Source organism: Catharus ustulatus, chromosome 20 (genome assembly GCF_009819885.2).
Source record: "Catharus ustulatus isolate bCatUst1 chromosome 20, bCatUst1.pri.v2, whole genome shotgun sequence".
NCBI classification, from domain to species: domain Eukaryota; kingdom Metazoa; phylum Chordata; class Aves; order Passeriformes; family Turdidae; genus Catharus; species Catharus ustulatus.
In genome coordinates this window covers 1,035,595-1,051,519 of record NC_046240.1, presented here as the reverse complement: position 1 = coordinate 1,051,519, position 15,925 = coordinate 1,035,595, and the positions used below count along the sequence as shown (strand labels likewise).

The following is a 15,925-nucleotide window of genomic DNA, read 5'->3' as shown; positions in this document are numbered from 1 at the left end:
AGGCCACTCCAGGCACAACAAACCTTCCAAATCAGTGATCATCATTTCCTGCTTGTTCTTCAGTTTGGCCAAGTTTTTGGCTTTTTCTTCTTCTTCAGCCAGCTGAGAAGAGCATTCAGCAATCCGATCCTCCATCAGCTTCTTTTCCTGGGGAGGAGAAAAGGGAGGACAAAGAACTTAAATACAGCTTCAAGAGTCCCTAAGCAATGCAAATAAAGGAATGTACAACATCCACAGAGGTGTGTCATAGAGCACAACATTCTATTTCAGATTTTGTTTCTAGTACAGATTTCATTTCCAGTGATTGTCAGTGCTAAGGATCAATAGGAAATGTCTGGAAACATGAACACTTATTTTCCAAGAGAGACCTGGAATTCAGCACACAGCAGGCCTGGCTTTAGGACAGCATTGGAAATCTGTTTGCAGAGAACAATGGCAGCTATAAACCATTTTTCTAGCTCTAAGATTTGGGAGAGTCATGAAAGTGGGAAGAGTGCATTAAAAACTCCCTCTGGAATGTCAGCCCAAACTCATGTCCAGTGTCTCAGCTTTGTCCTGGTCACACCCCACAAGTGTCCAGGTGCAAATGTCCCAGATCCTGTGCCAGCAGCTTTGGGAGCTGTCCCTTGGCATCACCATCCTGCACACTGCTCTCACCTTCAGAAATTTGGAATTTTGGTCCTCCAAGAGTAGGATCTCCTCCTCCATCTTCTTGATCTTTGCTTCAGCTGTCACTTTTTCAAGCTGCAGCTTCTGCCGAGCTCCCTCCTCCTCATCCAGCTGTTCCTCCAGGTCCTGGGAAGAGACACAACTGCATCTGTGCATTCTCCAGGTGATCCATGGGGTCACATTTAGGTTTCTTTTAACTCAGTGACTCAGTGATGTGTTATTTTGAAAAGCTCCTTGCCCTAACACACACTAAACCCACATTTGCTTTGTTAGATTCATTTACAGGATCAATGATCTGGTGAGGAATTAAGGGCCATAGGATACACATGGGACTTTTGATGCTCTGAATTCCAGCTGTGGGTGAAATGTGCTGTCTAGCAAACACACACTCACTGCCACAGTCTTCACCTTCCTAATTCCAACTATAAAATAAAAAATCTGTGATTAATTACAACCAAATCATTTATGTCAGACACTTCCCAGCACACTGCACCTGAATGGGGCACCTGGTGGAAAAATGCCAGGATCTGGGAAAAAAGATCCCACAGGAAACAATTCTCCTTATTTCAGTATCACAGCTGAGACAGTTCAGTTATTGACACAAAGAGTTAAAAAGCAATAATGCACTGTGCTTTTGAGGGTTTAAATATGATTCATTTAAATGATTAATAGATATTTATGAAAAGGCATCAAAAGCTGTGAGAAGTGGAGTTTATTTTCTCTTCAACTACTTTTAATATTTTGAAAGACAGGTACCTTCTCAGCTATTCCCTTTTTCAGGGCCACCATTATTTAAAAGGAAGCACCTAAATAATCTGATTTTCAAAAAAACCCTCAATCAAGTAACTTAGAGGAAATGACATTGTCTTAGTAAAGTCAGATGAGGAATATCCTTCATGTTCCATGGATTTCAGTCAAAAAGGAACATTTCTCTCACAAGTGACACCATCCCATCAGTCTGACTGTAAGCCCCTGCCTGGTTCCTGCCCTCTCAGAGCACTTTGTTGCCTTTAATTATCTCTCAGCACCCACTGCCAGGGCATCCTGGATTTCCTTCCTGTCCTCACCCTCACCTGCCTGAGACCACACAAAGCTCATCACACTAGGGGAAAAGGAAAAGAGAAAGGGAAAGGAAAAGGAATAATTTTATTCCCCTCAGGAGCCAAATTTCTCTGTCCTGTAGAGATGCTGAGGGAGCTTGCCCATCCTACTGCTCTACCTCCAGTCATTGAGAACCATACCTGGATATGGCCCTGCATTTTCTTCTTCTCATTCTGCAGTATTTGGTTTCTTTCCTCCTCCTCCTCAACCCTGGACTCCAAATCATGGAGAATTTCTTCCAACTCTTGCTTTTTGGCAGCCAAGCGAGCCCTCATCTCCTCAGCCTCTGCAAAGAGCTCTGTCTCAGCCTGGAGCTGCTCTGCAAGGATATTCTTCTCCTCCAGAACCTGCAAATACAAAGAGCAGTAAAGTTTTAAAAATGACACTTCAAAGTCTCTCGTGAGAGATTACACCTGTGACAACTACAAAGGTACTTCAAGGCCACGTTCTGCTCCAATTCCTGCCTCCATGTCCACATCCCAAACCAAAGCCGTTCAGAAGAGGCTTTAGCAGCAGTGCAGAGGACACCAGCTCTGGCTCCAGCAGCATTTCCTGCACTGCTCCCTGCACAGTGGCAGAGCAGTCCCATGGGCTGATCCTGGCACCTGGAGTCACTGGAACTTCTGCCCAGCCCATCCCTGAAGATGCCACTTGGCACTGACATGGAGCCACTGACTGGCACCCTTGGAGTGCCCCTATCCAGCCAGTTCCTTATCCCTGAGGGGTCCATCCACCAACTCCATGTCTGTCCAGTTTAGACACCAGGATGGGACACTGCCAAATGCACAAGTGCAGGTAGACAACCCTGAAATTGCTCTTCCTTTATTCCCCACATTTCTGCCATCACAGAAAGCCACCAGATCTGTAGAGTTGTCCCACAGTTTGCCCAGCCCAGGCACAGAATGACACTGCCACTTAATTTCTCCTGTAAGCCAGGAAAGGCTACAAAACCAGGTTTTGTTTTGTTTCTGCATCCCTGGAGGAACAGCTCATGCTGTGAGAATCAGCTCACTTGATTCTCTTGTGCTCCCCAATTTGGCTCCCTCACATGGGACAGAGCACAATTCATGTCCTGCATATCAAAACCTGATCCTGGACACAAACCTGTTGATGTTTTCTTTCCATTTCCTCAAGTTCTGCCTCCACTTTTGTCTGTTTTTCTTTCACCTTCATGAGCTCCTCATCCTTGGCTTGAAGCTCTTCTTCCTGACGAGTGACCTGAAGAAGAGGCTTCACCTGCAAAAGTTTGAAATGAAAATGTGAGACCCTGCACTCACCTATTTATAAATGAATGAAACAGAACAGAACAGAAGGAACCTTGGTGAAGACTCTCCACCACTGCCAGTGCCTCAGCTTCAAATATGCAGCACAATTCCTCTGCAGGATTTTCAGTGCACTCAGCTGCTGCTGCTTCTTTGCAAAGGCCCTGAAGACAGCAAAAAGTTTGTGTTAAATACAGCTGACCATCATTTCATTTTTAGGTTACCCAACCCTACAACACTTACAGACCATAAATAATCTAAAAGTTTCAGTAACTGCACTAAATGTATGAGTTCTTGCTCCTATAAAGTCAGAGCAAGAGCTGAATTCACCATTTCCAATAATTAAAAATGCTGTTTGCTCTTTTTTCTCAACAGACTTTTTTCTTAAAAAGATAAAATCAGGATGGATTAGCTACTTTAATTTTTAAAAAGCAGCTTTCCAGAGTACTTCCAGGAACCTCCAGTGGGACAGGAGGAGAGACAAAGGAATTTGCAGACACTGTAAAGGGCTCAAAGGCAAGAGCAGGGAAAGGAGATATTGTTAAGGAATGAAGGTCCAAATTCTTCCCAGACAAAAATCCACTTAATACCCAGGATACAATTACAGTTCCTCAGGTGACACACTCAGAAAATCTGTCCTGAAATAGAAGTTTCAATGCATAGCTCCCTGTCAGAGAGGCTTGAGAAAGCCAAAGGAAGACCCAGTGCCAAGAGCACACTCACTTCCTGGCCAGGTACCCCCTGCACACTGCCTGGAAAAAGATGATGATGTCTGTGATCTTCAGATCCCGCTCTTCTTCCAGGTGTGCCAGGACTCCAGCTCGGAAGAAGATCTTGCTCTGTCCAATTCTGTACAAGTTGGGGTCCAGCTCCAAGGCTCTGATCTAAACAGACAGGCAAGGGTATTGTCACACTAAGAAAAGGACAAGTTTGGGGAATTCTTCAATGTTTTGACAATATTTAGCTACACTTACCATGCGCTCACAGGCTTGCTTACCATCCATGAAACCTTTGGGAATTGCATTGGGAGTGAGAATCTCATACCTTGAAGGCAAATAAAAAAACACCTTTACATTCAGCAATAAGCAATGTGATTTATAGTATAAATTTAGAACATGAACTACAGTGACCAAGTGCACAGTTAGGGAATTTCTGCAGGAAACTTTTCCAGTAGTCAATTTTGGATTGTTTCCCTTTCCCTACTGTCTTTACAATAAACTGCAGTAATTAAACACTTGAAAGTTCAAGGCCTCACAATCAGGTCTTGATTGTCTTTGAACTGGGTTGGGGGAGGAGAGAAGAGTGAGGGGTGTTCAATTATTGAACAAGGAACTTTAAGTCTAAAGAACTCAAAATTCAATTATTTAACGACGAACTTTAACTCTTAAGAACTCAAAATTCAATTATTTAACAAGGAACTGTAACTCCTAAGGACTCAAAATGCAATTATTTAACAAGGAACTTTAGGTCCTAAGAATTCAAAAGCCTGTTGCTGCAGTTACCTCTGCCTGAATTCCTGGAACACGATCCTGTTTGGGAATCCTTGCCGACAGATCCTTATTCCTTCCAAAACCCCGTTGCACCGGAGCTGATCTAAAACCAGATGCGGGTCCAGTTTTCCAGCCTGGACAAAACAAAACAAGGAATATTTTAATTGGCATTCGTGGCAAATTGTACTTTCAGTTTTTCAGGCCAAAAGCCAGCTGTGTGATCAGGGGACCTGCAGGAAATTCTCAGAGGATATTGCTCGGTGTCACAACTGTGCCGATCAAACTGCGATGGGAGAAGGAAGACCCAGGCAGGATGCAGGACTCAGAGCAGGTGAACAGTAAAGAGAAGCAGGAATGAGGAGTGGCCCGCAGCCCTTACCCTCTTCTCGTGGTTGGGGATGATGCAGCGCACGAAGTTGGGGTTGGTGTTGCGGAGCGTGGCCATCAGCTTGGTGAGGGACTCCTTGTAGAGCTGGCCCACGGTGCGGAACATCCCCTTCTTGGTCTTGTAGGCAGAGCCAAAGGCTGTCTCGGTGATGCCAGTGACCTGGTCGAGCCCCACGATGCGATCCACTGGTGGGGACAAGAGGGGAGGGCTGAGTGGCCCCTGGGGCTGACAGGGGGTGGCACAGGAGCGGCAGCGGAAGCTTTGGGGACAATGCCGCGAGTGCCGGCAGGGCGAGGCAGCCGCAGCGGGAACGGGGACACTGTGCACAAGCTGGGGACCAAAAGCCACAAACTCATCCAGCACAAGAGTGTAGCTTCAGGAGGTACAGGCTGAAATATCCAGCTCTTTACTTGCAGTTCTACATGACCAGGAAAGCTGCTTGCTGTATTTAAATCAACTTGACAGAGATGGAAATCCCAGCTTCGGGCAGCTTTCTATCTGAGCTCTTACAGGGCACAGCATTTCTGGGTTGAACATTTGGAATTACACATCTGTGCATGAAAAGTCACTTATGACAATGAGATAGATTAAACCTGAGTTTAATTCATGCTTTAATAGGAATTTAAGTGTTATTTCAGTGACAAGAGGGGAAAAAGTATTTGCCAGACTCGTGCTCAGATGCTGTTTGGAAGAGTTCTTCCCATTTTTAAATACATCTGCAAAGACCTCCCTACCCAAAAGACCAGGAAAACTCCACACTTCCAAGCACTTCCAAGCTGCCAAAAAGCATCACAATAGAGATTTTTCTTCAATTTTTTTTTTAACATTTTGGGTAAGGCTCTCAAGGGCTTGTTTTTCAGAAGCACAATTAGAAATGTGACTGCCATCATTAAAACCTTGAAGGTGATTCCATGTACATGTCAAGAATTATGTAAACAGTTCACTAAAAGATACACAGGCAGCTTAACACCTCAAAAGTTACAGCTGGTGCTTCTTAGGACTGAGCAAATCCCAACATTTTTGGGTTCTCCATGAAAACCAAGCTGGGCAGCCAGAAACAAGCAACTATTTGTAGGCTACAGCTTCATTTTTGTCACGTTAACTTCAAATTAATTTAAACCAAAGCAGAGGAATTCTGCTTTGCTACCAGAATTATCTGACAAATAAGGAACACTATTTAACTTCTTCCTAACATTCTACCAGTCAAAGGTCTATTAAAAAAATAGGAAAATTAAAACCAGAGAAACACAGGGCAGCAAATTTGAATAATCAGTTTTAATCTTGCATGTAGAGCAGAGCCCAGATCCTCCACAGGGTTTTGAACACAAGAATTAAACTTACTGAAGTTAAGAAATAAATAGGTGGCAAGGTGTTTATAAGGTCATACCCCAAATATTTGTTTTGAAGCAGAATTGTGTCCCAAATCAGACATGGGACAGAGATTACAGGGAGTTAGTTCTACAGAGGATGAAATGCTTGTCACTATTAGAAACCTGCACCCACCAGGCCCCACTAAGGACTGCAACCACTCAGCTTTTTTTCACCCTGTACTTTCTACAATTTGGCAAACAGATCTGATCTTGCACAGTTTTGCTTTGCTCCCCTCTGTGCTTCAGCTCTAGGAGGGTTATATAATATAAATATATAAAATAATTCCAACAGGATTATTGGAGCTAAATGTAAGCTCTGCCTATAGGTTTAAAGCATGAACTGCATGACTGGACCATCACTCCTGGAACAAAGCTCTCCAGGAATTCCTTTAGGAACACCTCTGGTTTTCTTATGGGTGGGATGTATCAGGAGTAGTAAAAGATAAACCCAAAATCTGAAGGCACAGCCTTCACATCCATATGTTTCTAAACTTGGGGAGAAGAATCCAAGAAGGATGAGGAAGTTGAATTAAATAGCTGAAGTGTCTTCAAAGACATTCCAAGTGCATTTCTTGATTTCTCAATACCCCAAAAAACATCTGCAGCTTATATAAATATTAAAATTAAGAGGTTTTTAAATAAAAGAACGATTCCAACAAGACTGGAAGAAATTTATTTTACTTTCTATCCCCACTAAAACTGCAGCACTATCCTGACATTTCAAAACATTCTCAAGCTCTCCACCCAAAAGGACACAGCCACATCCTAAAACATCCCAGAGTTTTGTCAATGTTGGACTGCAGAAAGAAGCTTGATAGTGTTACAAAGCTTTTGCATTCTCTCAAATGCTTGGAGCTACCAGAATTGTCACTTAGAGGCAATTCTACATCTCCTCATGGAACCAGGAAGCAACAAACCTTTTCATCTGCAATGCATAACTGGAGATGCTTTGTGTGTGTGCAGCAGCAGCTGGACAGGAATGCACTGGGGGCCCCACGGGGGCTGGGGGGGTTTCACCTAAATTCAGCATGAAATGAGAAGTTCATGCAAGCCTACGAGCAAAAATGGTTCTCCTGGAGGTACAACAGCCCTGCCTTTAGTAGGCCTAGTGTTTTATATCCATTCACCTGGTGGCTCATGAAGACCAGAAATATTGTCATAGAAACAGGCTCTCTGAATATTCTGAATCTCTAAGGCAGAGAAACAGCAGAAACAGAAAGACAGAAGAGCAGATACACAAGACACTTGAGTTAGTAAAAACAACAGGTTCATCAGTTGCAAACACACTTCACTGTGCTACAAAGCAGTCAGGCCACAACATATTCCATGCACATTTCAATGGTCTGTGGGAACAGGGGTTGAGGATTTGGACCAAAACACAATTAATTGCTCTGTGTGTGTCCTCCAAGGGAAAGGAGCAGATCCCCAACCAAAAAGTTTTTTATAGATTCATTAAAGCTGCTCTCTGTGGCTGCCCAAAGAGGGAAACTCAGCATTAATCTCCAGCACCACCTAAATCACAAGTTTCATTTCATCCTCAAGTAACAAACTACAGGATTTATATCCTGTGACATGTAAATATACTCTCATCAGTAGATTGTGATGTTAAAAAGCAGAATAGAAAAGTCCCTGCTAAGTATTTATGTAGCAATTTCTGCTTTTAGAGTCATTTGGTACTGATAAAGTACTGATAAGTACTGACAAAGTACTAATAAATACTTTCAGGTGATGGGCAGGTAGCCTGGCTGAGCAGCAGTGTACAGTTAGAACAAGATTAGATTTTAATGTGCAATATCTCAGCACTGCTATGGCTGTTAGTGCAATTCATTTTAGGAGATGTGGATTTCCAGAGTACCACCCACCACAGCACAGGAAATAACTGTGCTGGTGCTCACAGGAGACAATGTTTACAAATTTACAAACAGCAAGAACCACTACAGCTGTTCACACTCAGGACTCCACTGCAGCAAGTCCCAAGCAAAAGTTTTGGACAAGATTCCACATGAAATTGGACACAGAGAAACAAATAATAAGTGAGTATCAGTTCCAGTAATGAACATGAGAAGCAGCTATTCAGGAATGGAACATGTGCAAGGGACCAGAGGTGCAACTCAGCTTCCTTGGTGTACTTTGGGCACTAAATAAAGAGAAAATGCTGATATTTACAATGGAGAAGTGGAGGGTGAGGAAGGAACAGGCATAAAAAAACCCCAAACAAGTCTTCCAGCAAGGTGAAATCACCAACAATCTGTGCTCAGAGCTCTCTTACCATCCTTCCAAAGCTCAGCCACGAATTTGTCTGAGGACTGGTGCAGGAGGGTGGCCACGTTGTCATTCAGGGGGTCCATGTTCTTCATCAGCCACTCATCTGCCTTGTAGTCCACCTGCAGAGCAGCCAAGGGGCACAGGCTCAGAGGAAAACCAGCTCTGGGTTTCTATTTAGCAGCATCAAAACCCAGTGGTGTTGTCCTCTCACAGTCAACGCTCAGGATCACAAAGGCTGAAAAGACTTCCAGGCTCAGAGTCCAGCCCTGCCTGGCCACTGCAACCCTGGCTGTTCACATTTGCTTGCTGAGCCTCCTTAGAACAGCTCAAAGTACCACAAGCTTGTTATGCTTTTGAAAGAGTAAATGGGAGTTTTCTTTAAAATTCAGCAATCTGATTTCTTTCTTACTGACAGCTGGGTGTTTATTTGCTGCCCAGTTTATTGCCAAAAAAAGGTTTCACTGTGAAGATGTAAAACCAGCTCTAGGATAGATTCCTTTACGAATCAGTTTATCTTCATTACTGGAGACTCAATTAAGGATGTGCTGCAGCATGATTTGTAAGAATTTCTTAACAGTATTTAAATTTAAACACTGGCTTCTATACAGAGAACAAAGTTCTTATCCCTAAAGAGTCAAACCTGTGGTCTCCAAATAAGGCCCAGCTCAGCAGCTAAAAAATCATTGATACCAACGTGGGTTTCATCTCAACCCAGGGAGCCCTAAAATTCCCCAAGTCCAACAAAATCTCTGTAGACTGGGTTCTGTTTCAACCAAGGCAAAAGTTGTCCATTTTTTCATCCAGACTTTGGAAGGAAAGCAGAGTGCTTTCCCCAAACCAACCTTTCCAAATAAGAATTTAATGTTGAACTCTTACCTTCCCTGCATAGTGAATAATGCAGAAGTCTGCTTTGTCCTTCAGCTGTCTTGGCTTTTGGAACTTGGAATGAGTTCCTTGCTCTTGCACCAATTTTTCCACAAATGTCTTGTCAGTAGCTTTAGGGAACCAGCATTCTTCATCCAGCAATGCCAGCACACCAGGAGGATTTGCCTGAAATGCAGTTTGATAATGTGTTCATGGGTTTTTTTAATATATATATATTATATATTATATATATATTTATATTTATAAGTTTAATATTTCCAACACACCACTGAAGATCACAATAAGGGTAGTCCAAAATGATTCAAGCCTAATTTCAGTTAAAACAAGCTGTGGGGGTGTCCAGGTCAAGAAGGATGCTATGGCTGGTTCAAACAACCTCATTTCAGTGTTTATGGAGACACCACTGAGCTGGTCCAGGGCTGCCCAGAGCCTTGCTTTGTAAGAGTTTGTACTGTAAAAGTTCTGAGGGAATGCAAAGTTCACAGATTTGGTGAGAGATGTTTCAATGTACCTGGCATCACACTTACAGAACAACTGTGAGGGTACTGAGGTTTGTTTTTAAATTAATAAATAACTTGAGGTATTTTAGGATATTCACCTACACATGTGCACACAGGGCAGCCTGTCCCCTGAGGCTTTTTGGAGGAGACTTTACCTTCCAAGGAGGCAGAACTTTTTAAGTTCCCCACACAAAATGCAGACCTTTGCTAACTGAAAGAAGATTTCGTTTTTCCCAAAGTAAAAGAGGAATGCAGCTTTCCTGCTGGGCAGGATGCACAGCAGCACTGGGAGCTCACCTGCACCCCAGGACACACACAGAAAGGCAGGGAGCAGTAACTGCAATGGCCCAGGCTTTATTTAAAAGGTCACAGGTTCTGAGATGGAAAGAAGAAACTTTCAGGAGTCTCTGTTCCCCCCATCTGCTCCTCCTGCTCTTTTAAGGCTTCTTCACCTTCCACAAATTGAGCAGCCAGAGGAGGATGTTAAAAACCACAGTGACTAAAACCACTTTTTCTATTTGCAAAGCAATCTTCTGAGGAAAAACTCTACACCAAGTTTCAGGAATTTTGCTATTGATTTCCAATGAAGGAAGTCTGCCGTAAGTCTTGGAAAAACCTTCTACCTGAGTCCCAAAGCTCCTACACCACAATGGAACACTTCAGTGTCACTGACAGGATTAATGACTTCACTAGTACCAGGGAAAAAGGCATAAAAATAGCAGCTCATATCTTGAGCTCAGTGTTTTATACTGACATAAGAGCAAAATTCCCTCTGGATAAATCCTTTTATTAACAATACACAGTATTTTAGATTTTAACTTCAGCATTCCAGTTAATTCCCTTTTAATGACAGCTCCACAAGAAATGTCTCATTTGCAGGCAGCAAAAGACACAGTCAGCACTCCAAGCTCTCCTCCTCAGAGCATTATTCATGTGCAAACTTACAGGTCTTTCAATTAAGTCAATGCAAGGCTGCAGATCCAGGCCAAAATCAATGAAGTTCCACTCGATCCCCTCTCGCTGGTATTCCTCTTGCTCCAGGATAAACATGGTGTGGTTGAATAATTGCTGCAGTTTCTCATTGGTGTAGTTAATGCAGAGCTGCTCGAAGGAGTTCAGCTACAAGAATAACATCAGTATTCAAGAATGAGTCAGTGACAAGACACCACAGATCTGGGAGTCAAAAATTTGCCTTTATAAGGAAATGCACCAAAACTTTGCAAAGTTCGAATATAACATAAAGAAAACTGGAAAGTAATTCTACAAATCTCAATTACAGATAATAGTAGGAACAACTGCCACACATAAAGAAGGATTAAAGATTAAATTATGACTTTTTGGCACTGCAATTTTGGGCTGCCAAAGCCTTTGTACACCCCAAACAAACCCCTTGTGTAACCTCAGAACACACTGCTTTCAGTGCCTCTGCAGTGTCCTGATCCCACAGAAACAGGGAAAAGGAAAAGCTGAGCAGGGATATTTCCAAGTACCTCGAAGATTTCAAAGCCAGCAATATCCAGGATTCCAATGAAAGAGGCTCCCTGACGTTTGGTCCTGTCCAAGGCTTTGTTGATGCGGTGAACGAGCCAGCGGAAGAGGCGCTCGTAGGTGGCCTTTGCCAGAGCTTCCACTGCAAAGTCCGCCTGAAAATCCAAACAGGAAAATTTATTTACCCTGGAAAAGCCATCAAAATGACACAGACATGGATGTTATCACAAATAACTCAGTAAAAGAAGAAGTTGGATGGAGTTAATACCAGTGGAGGAATGAAAACAAGCAGTAGGAACAGTTTGGAGCTTGAGCAATGTGAAGAAAAATTTCTTTCTAAACTGTTCCATCAAAACAAAAGGTTTCCAAGTATTTGATAATGTCACAACATGAAAGGATGAAACCAGGAGAAAGTCAAGGAAAGGGAAAGGTTTCTTCTATTCTACAAATGATTTTTACCATATAAGAACATTTCATAAAGACAGTAAAGCTTAAACAGAGCAGCAAACACTCAGAGCCAATTTTCTTTGTTAGGAGGGGATGAGGATGAGGATGAGGCAGCCCTACTCAGACTTTAAAGCACCTTTGAAAGCTCACCTGTTCTTTGGTCTGGGCTTTCTGGACGTAGTCCCTGCCCACTTTGATGCGGGGGGTGAGGATGGCGCGGGTGAACTCCATGACGTTCATTCCCAGCAGGTGGCAGAGCTTCTGTGCGACTGCAAGGGACAAAGGGACACTGAGACCCTGCCCTGAGCAGGGAGCAGCTCCTCACCGGGAGCTTCGACCTCAGGAGCCAGTGCCCAGCCTCAGGGGATTTGTCCCCAAGGCTGGCAGACCCCTCCAGAGGGACACAGCTGGTTGTCCTTGGGGACATCCAGGGAAATGCTGCATTTCAGGAGGTGGCAGTTCATGGACAGCTCAGCTACAAGTGCTCATCCAGTTACTTTAATGGGTTAAAGGCTACTTTTTATAAGGTTACTTTTTACTTTTCTCACCCCCAGGGGAAAAGGACAGTATGAGGACATCGCACATCAAATCCATCATCCTAAAGGTGGTTTAAAAAGTGGTTTAAGCCATGTGCCAGCACAAACCAGGAATGTCACATTGTCCAGGGAGCTGAGGACTCCCCAGCCCTGGCAGTGCCAAAGGCCAGGCGGGACAGGGCTTGGAGCAGCCTGGGACAGGCAGGTGTCCCTGCCATGGCAGGGGCTTGGAATGGGATTATCTTTAAGGCCCCTCCCAACCCAAACCAGTTCAGGATTGCAAGTATTTTACATAGAACAACACCACAGGCATCAGAGCACTTCAACAGCAGAACCCTACTGATGTCATTTCATTATTTAAATACAGCATCACACACAACAGCCCTACAGACTCCTGTTGCATCAATCCCTGGCCCTGAACACGTGGCCCAGGAGGTTGGGTGGTTGTGATTCCACACTTCTAAAAATGACAGTGACGCTGAAGGTATTTTTAGGTCCAGGGCAGTGTTGCCCTTTAGCAGGAAGCTCTCCATACCACCCAGCAAGTACTTGGCCCCTTATCTATACAATCTGGTAGCTTCTTTAACTGTCAAAATGAAAATAAAAAACTGTTTTGTCAAATCAGTATTGGAAAACAGATTTTCATACTAAATATATGAAGTATTTGCTGCATTATTTTTTTCTTTAGTATTAAAATGGTTATTACTGCTCTTTAATGTTGGGATTCTCTGTCTGGCCATATGTTCACTAGAAGGGTTCATGACCTGACACACATCCAGTGAAATCAGAGTCACAAACTGAGCAGTCCTTCCCCTGAGCTACAAACAGGAGAGATTCTGGGCTCTGAGTATAAAAACGTGCACCAGCACATCAGATAAAACTCACAGCCTTGGGGGCCAAGTAGAAAGTGCTATCAGGATCTTTAAAACAAATAAAACAAGAACTTGAGAATATGAAGTAGCTATGAGCTTGGTGCAGTGACACTCTGGATACTGTAAAGAACATTACAGTGCAAGGAAGGAGGGTCCCCCCTCTCCTCAGCTTCTTGCATGAACCAGGACATGGAATTCATTGTCCCAGCCTTTTCAGCCAGTAATAAACTGCAGTTCAGGTGAGAATAATGCCAATAAACCCCAGCAGGCGTAATCCTAAGCACCACATCTGCTGAGCCACTGGAGGAGGCTGCAGCCAGCACTTCTGAGCTTCCTCTGAAGAAAATGATCCCACTTCCAAAGTGTCACATCTAAGGGCAGGACTAGGTCACACTATCTCAGCTTGCACTTTAAAATAAGCATCATTCATCTGAGGATCACAGGATGGTTTGTGGTAGAAGGGACCTTAAGTACCACCAGTTCCAACCCCTGCCACAGGCAGGGGCACCTCCTGTTTGTTTGTAATGAGAAAGGGCCATTCCAAAGGTGGGACTGCAGAAAGCCCTGACTGTCCTGACTCATGTTTTATTACTGCTGGGCTTTGGACAGAAAATTCTGAATTAATTCTAAAGCCAAAATACTGAGGACTCCTATCAGGTGAACATGAACTTTATGAGATTGCTTTGAACTTCTGCCCTCTCAGCAGAAAGGTTCCTTCCCAATCTGGTGAGCAGGAAATGATTCTCCAACTACAGATCTCCATCCTCCTAACCCACAAAGGCTCTGTGGCTTCTCTGATATCTGTACTTGAACCCAGCATTTGTTTATCTACATTTACCATCTATAGGGGAGAATTTGCTTCCCATGTTCTTTGAATTGGTTCCCATCTGCACTGCCCACACAAACTCCTTCCCATCCACAGAGACAATACCTGACCTGTATCACACCCAGGCTCTGAACAAGAGGAGTCCCTATCAGGACATCCTGATATCTCCAGAGGATGCAGGGAAACCCCCTCAATGAGATGTGACAAGAAAAGAGAGATCAGTTACACTCAACTTTTTCAGAAAGATGCAATAACACAGACCACATCACCAAATTTTTAAATATAAGAGGACAAAAATATGCTTTAACTGAGCTTTTCATCCTTTTGGTTTTAGAAGTCAGAATTTTGTATCCAGCACTATAAATATCCAAGAGTATCAATATATTTATAACCAGTGTTGTAATTCAGAATAGATGTCTAAAAACCAATGGTAATGCAACTAAGTCAAGATAGTCAGAAAGCATCTCTGTCTTTCCACAAGGACAATGACCCAGGTGGCTTCTCTAAACCAGCAGGAAAGCCCAAAAAATTTAACCCCTCAGCCATCTTTTCTCCTCACTGAAACACAAAAAGTGCCAAAAGCCAGGTGAGGAACTACTGAGCTTTAACCCCCAGCTGGGCAGCAGCCAGTGTCAGAAAGGACAATTTTGGGCATTGCAAGTGAGCCATGTGCTCAGCAAGTTGGGACAGTTACAGAATGAGACCCAGACAAGAGCTTGAGCTGTCCATGAGCAGCAGCTCCTGGGAATGGTGGTTCCTTCTGATGTCAGTTCTCCAAACTGTCTTTCCATGAAAACATTTCAAAGGCTGGTACTGGATCCTTAAATAAAAACCTCAAATGTGCCTCAGCAGCATTTTTTTTTTTTTAATGTGGGGGAAGATACAGATCCTTCAAAATGCTGATTGCATTATAGGCACTGATAAATTCAGTGTCAGCCACACTGGCAGGACACTCCAGAAATCAGTCTGTTCTAAATGCAGCATTCCTGTCTTCAGCCACTGCACCATGGAAGTTGTGCTTGGCTCCAGGGCTCTTATCATTGGCAAAAAACCCGCTCTCAGCAACCAAAGAAAACAAACTGATTTAAGCATGAACTTCTTCCTAGGGCTTAAGTCTTTGGAGAGAGCAATAAACAAGATTACAACCAAAATACTTGTTCAAAGCTCAGCAGCAATGCAAACAGCATAAATTGCCCTGATGGACACTTGCATTTGTCTGCAGGAGGAGATGGAAGGGAGAGGTTCAGGAATTGCCTGTTGGTGCCATCAGCCCAGGTCTGGCCTCTTTTTGGCCCAGAGCACTCCCAGGGATGCTCAGCACTGCTCTGTGCTTGGCAAGATGTGCACTGGACAAAGGGCAGCAGAGAACTCAGCACAGGGCAGGGACACCCTCCAGACATGGGCAGCTCACCAGTGTTCTCTGGCATGGAGGCCTGGTCTGTGTTCCTCTCCTTCTTAAAGGAAATGTTTCCAAACTGCAGCACTGAGGACACCACCTTCAGCATTGCTGTGAGAACAAGAGACATGTGCATCAGTTCCATGGCAGAGGGCTCAGCTGAACATATTTTTCTTCTGTGTCTTGTGTCACTTTCCTTCCAGATTCCAAGGAGAAGTTCAGGGAGGAAATACAATTTGTACTGTACTTTTTGGGCAAATGGTTTGATCTCAACTCCAGTTGGAGTTAAGCAAACATTTTCTTCAGGCTGTCAAAGACACTGAAGCAACATTAAATTTGGTGATATTAAATTAGCAGAGTGTGTGTGTGTGTGTGTGTGTGTGTGTGTAAAAGAGAAAAGGACACTCTGAAAATTCCAGAGCCTCCATAA

General features: G+C 43.6%; 1 protein-coding gene across 4 annotated transcripts in view; it reads right to left on the bottom strand.

The window, feature by feature from the left end:
- The window catches only part of MYH10 (myosin heavy chain 10), an 86,449-nt gene that overhangs the window by 17,359 nt on the left and 53,165 nt on the right, over nucleotides 1-15,925 (bottom strand). For 2 of the 4 annotated variants that reach the window (XM_033077072.1, XM_033077073.1), the window contains 16 exons: nucleotides 15,511-15,606; nucleotides 12,016-12,134; nucleotides 11,421-11,573; nucleotides 10,876-11,049; nucleotides 9,422-9,595; nucleotides 8,550-8,664; nucleotides 7,408-7,470; nucleotides 4,902-5,095; nucleotides 4,535-4,656; nucleotides 4,007-4,076; nucleotides 3,756-3,916; nucleotides 3,088-3,196; nucleotides 2,875-3,006; nucleotides 1,911-2,117; nucleotides 658-795; nucleotides 24-147 (listed from right to left, as the gene is read on the bottom strand). In XM_033077072.1, the coding sequence (XP_032932963.1) occupies nucleotides 24-147; nucleotides 658-795; nucleotides 1,911-2,117; nucleotides 2,875-3,006; nucleotides 3,088-3,196; nucleotides 3,756-3,916; nucleotides 4,007-4,076; nucleotides 4,535-4,656; nucleotides 4,902-5,095; nucleotides 7,408-7,470; nucleotides 8,550-8,664; nucleotides 9,422-9,595; nucleotides 10,876-11,049; nucleotides 11,421-11,573; nucleotides 12,016-12,134; nucleotides 15,511-15,606 (2,151 nt within the window). The remainder of the gene's footprint in view (nucleotides 1-23; nucleotides 148-657; nucleotides 796-1,910; nucleotides 2,118-2,874; nucleotides 3,007-3,087; nucleotides 3,197-3,755; nucleotides 3,917-4,006; nucleotides 4,077-4,534; nucleotides 4,657-4,901; nucleotides 5,096-7,407; nucleotides 7,471-8,549; nucleotides 8,665-9,421; nucleotides 9,596-10,875; nucleotides 11,050-11,420; nucleotides 11,574-12,015; nucleotides 12,135-15,510; nucleotides 15,607-15,925) is intronic. The other 2 variants (XM_033077074.2, XM_033077075.2) reach the window with 1 other exon arrangement.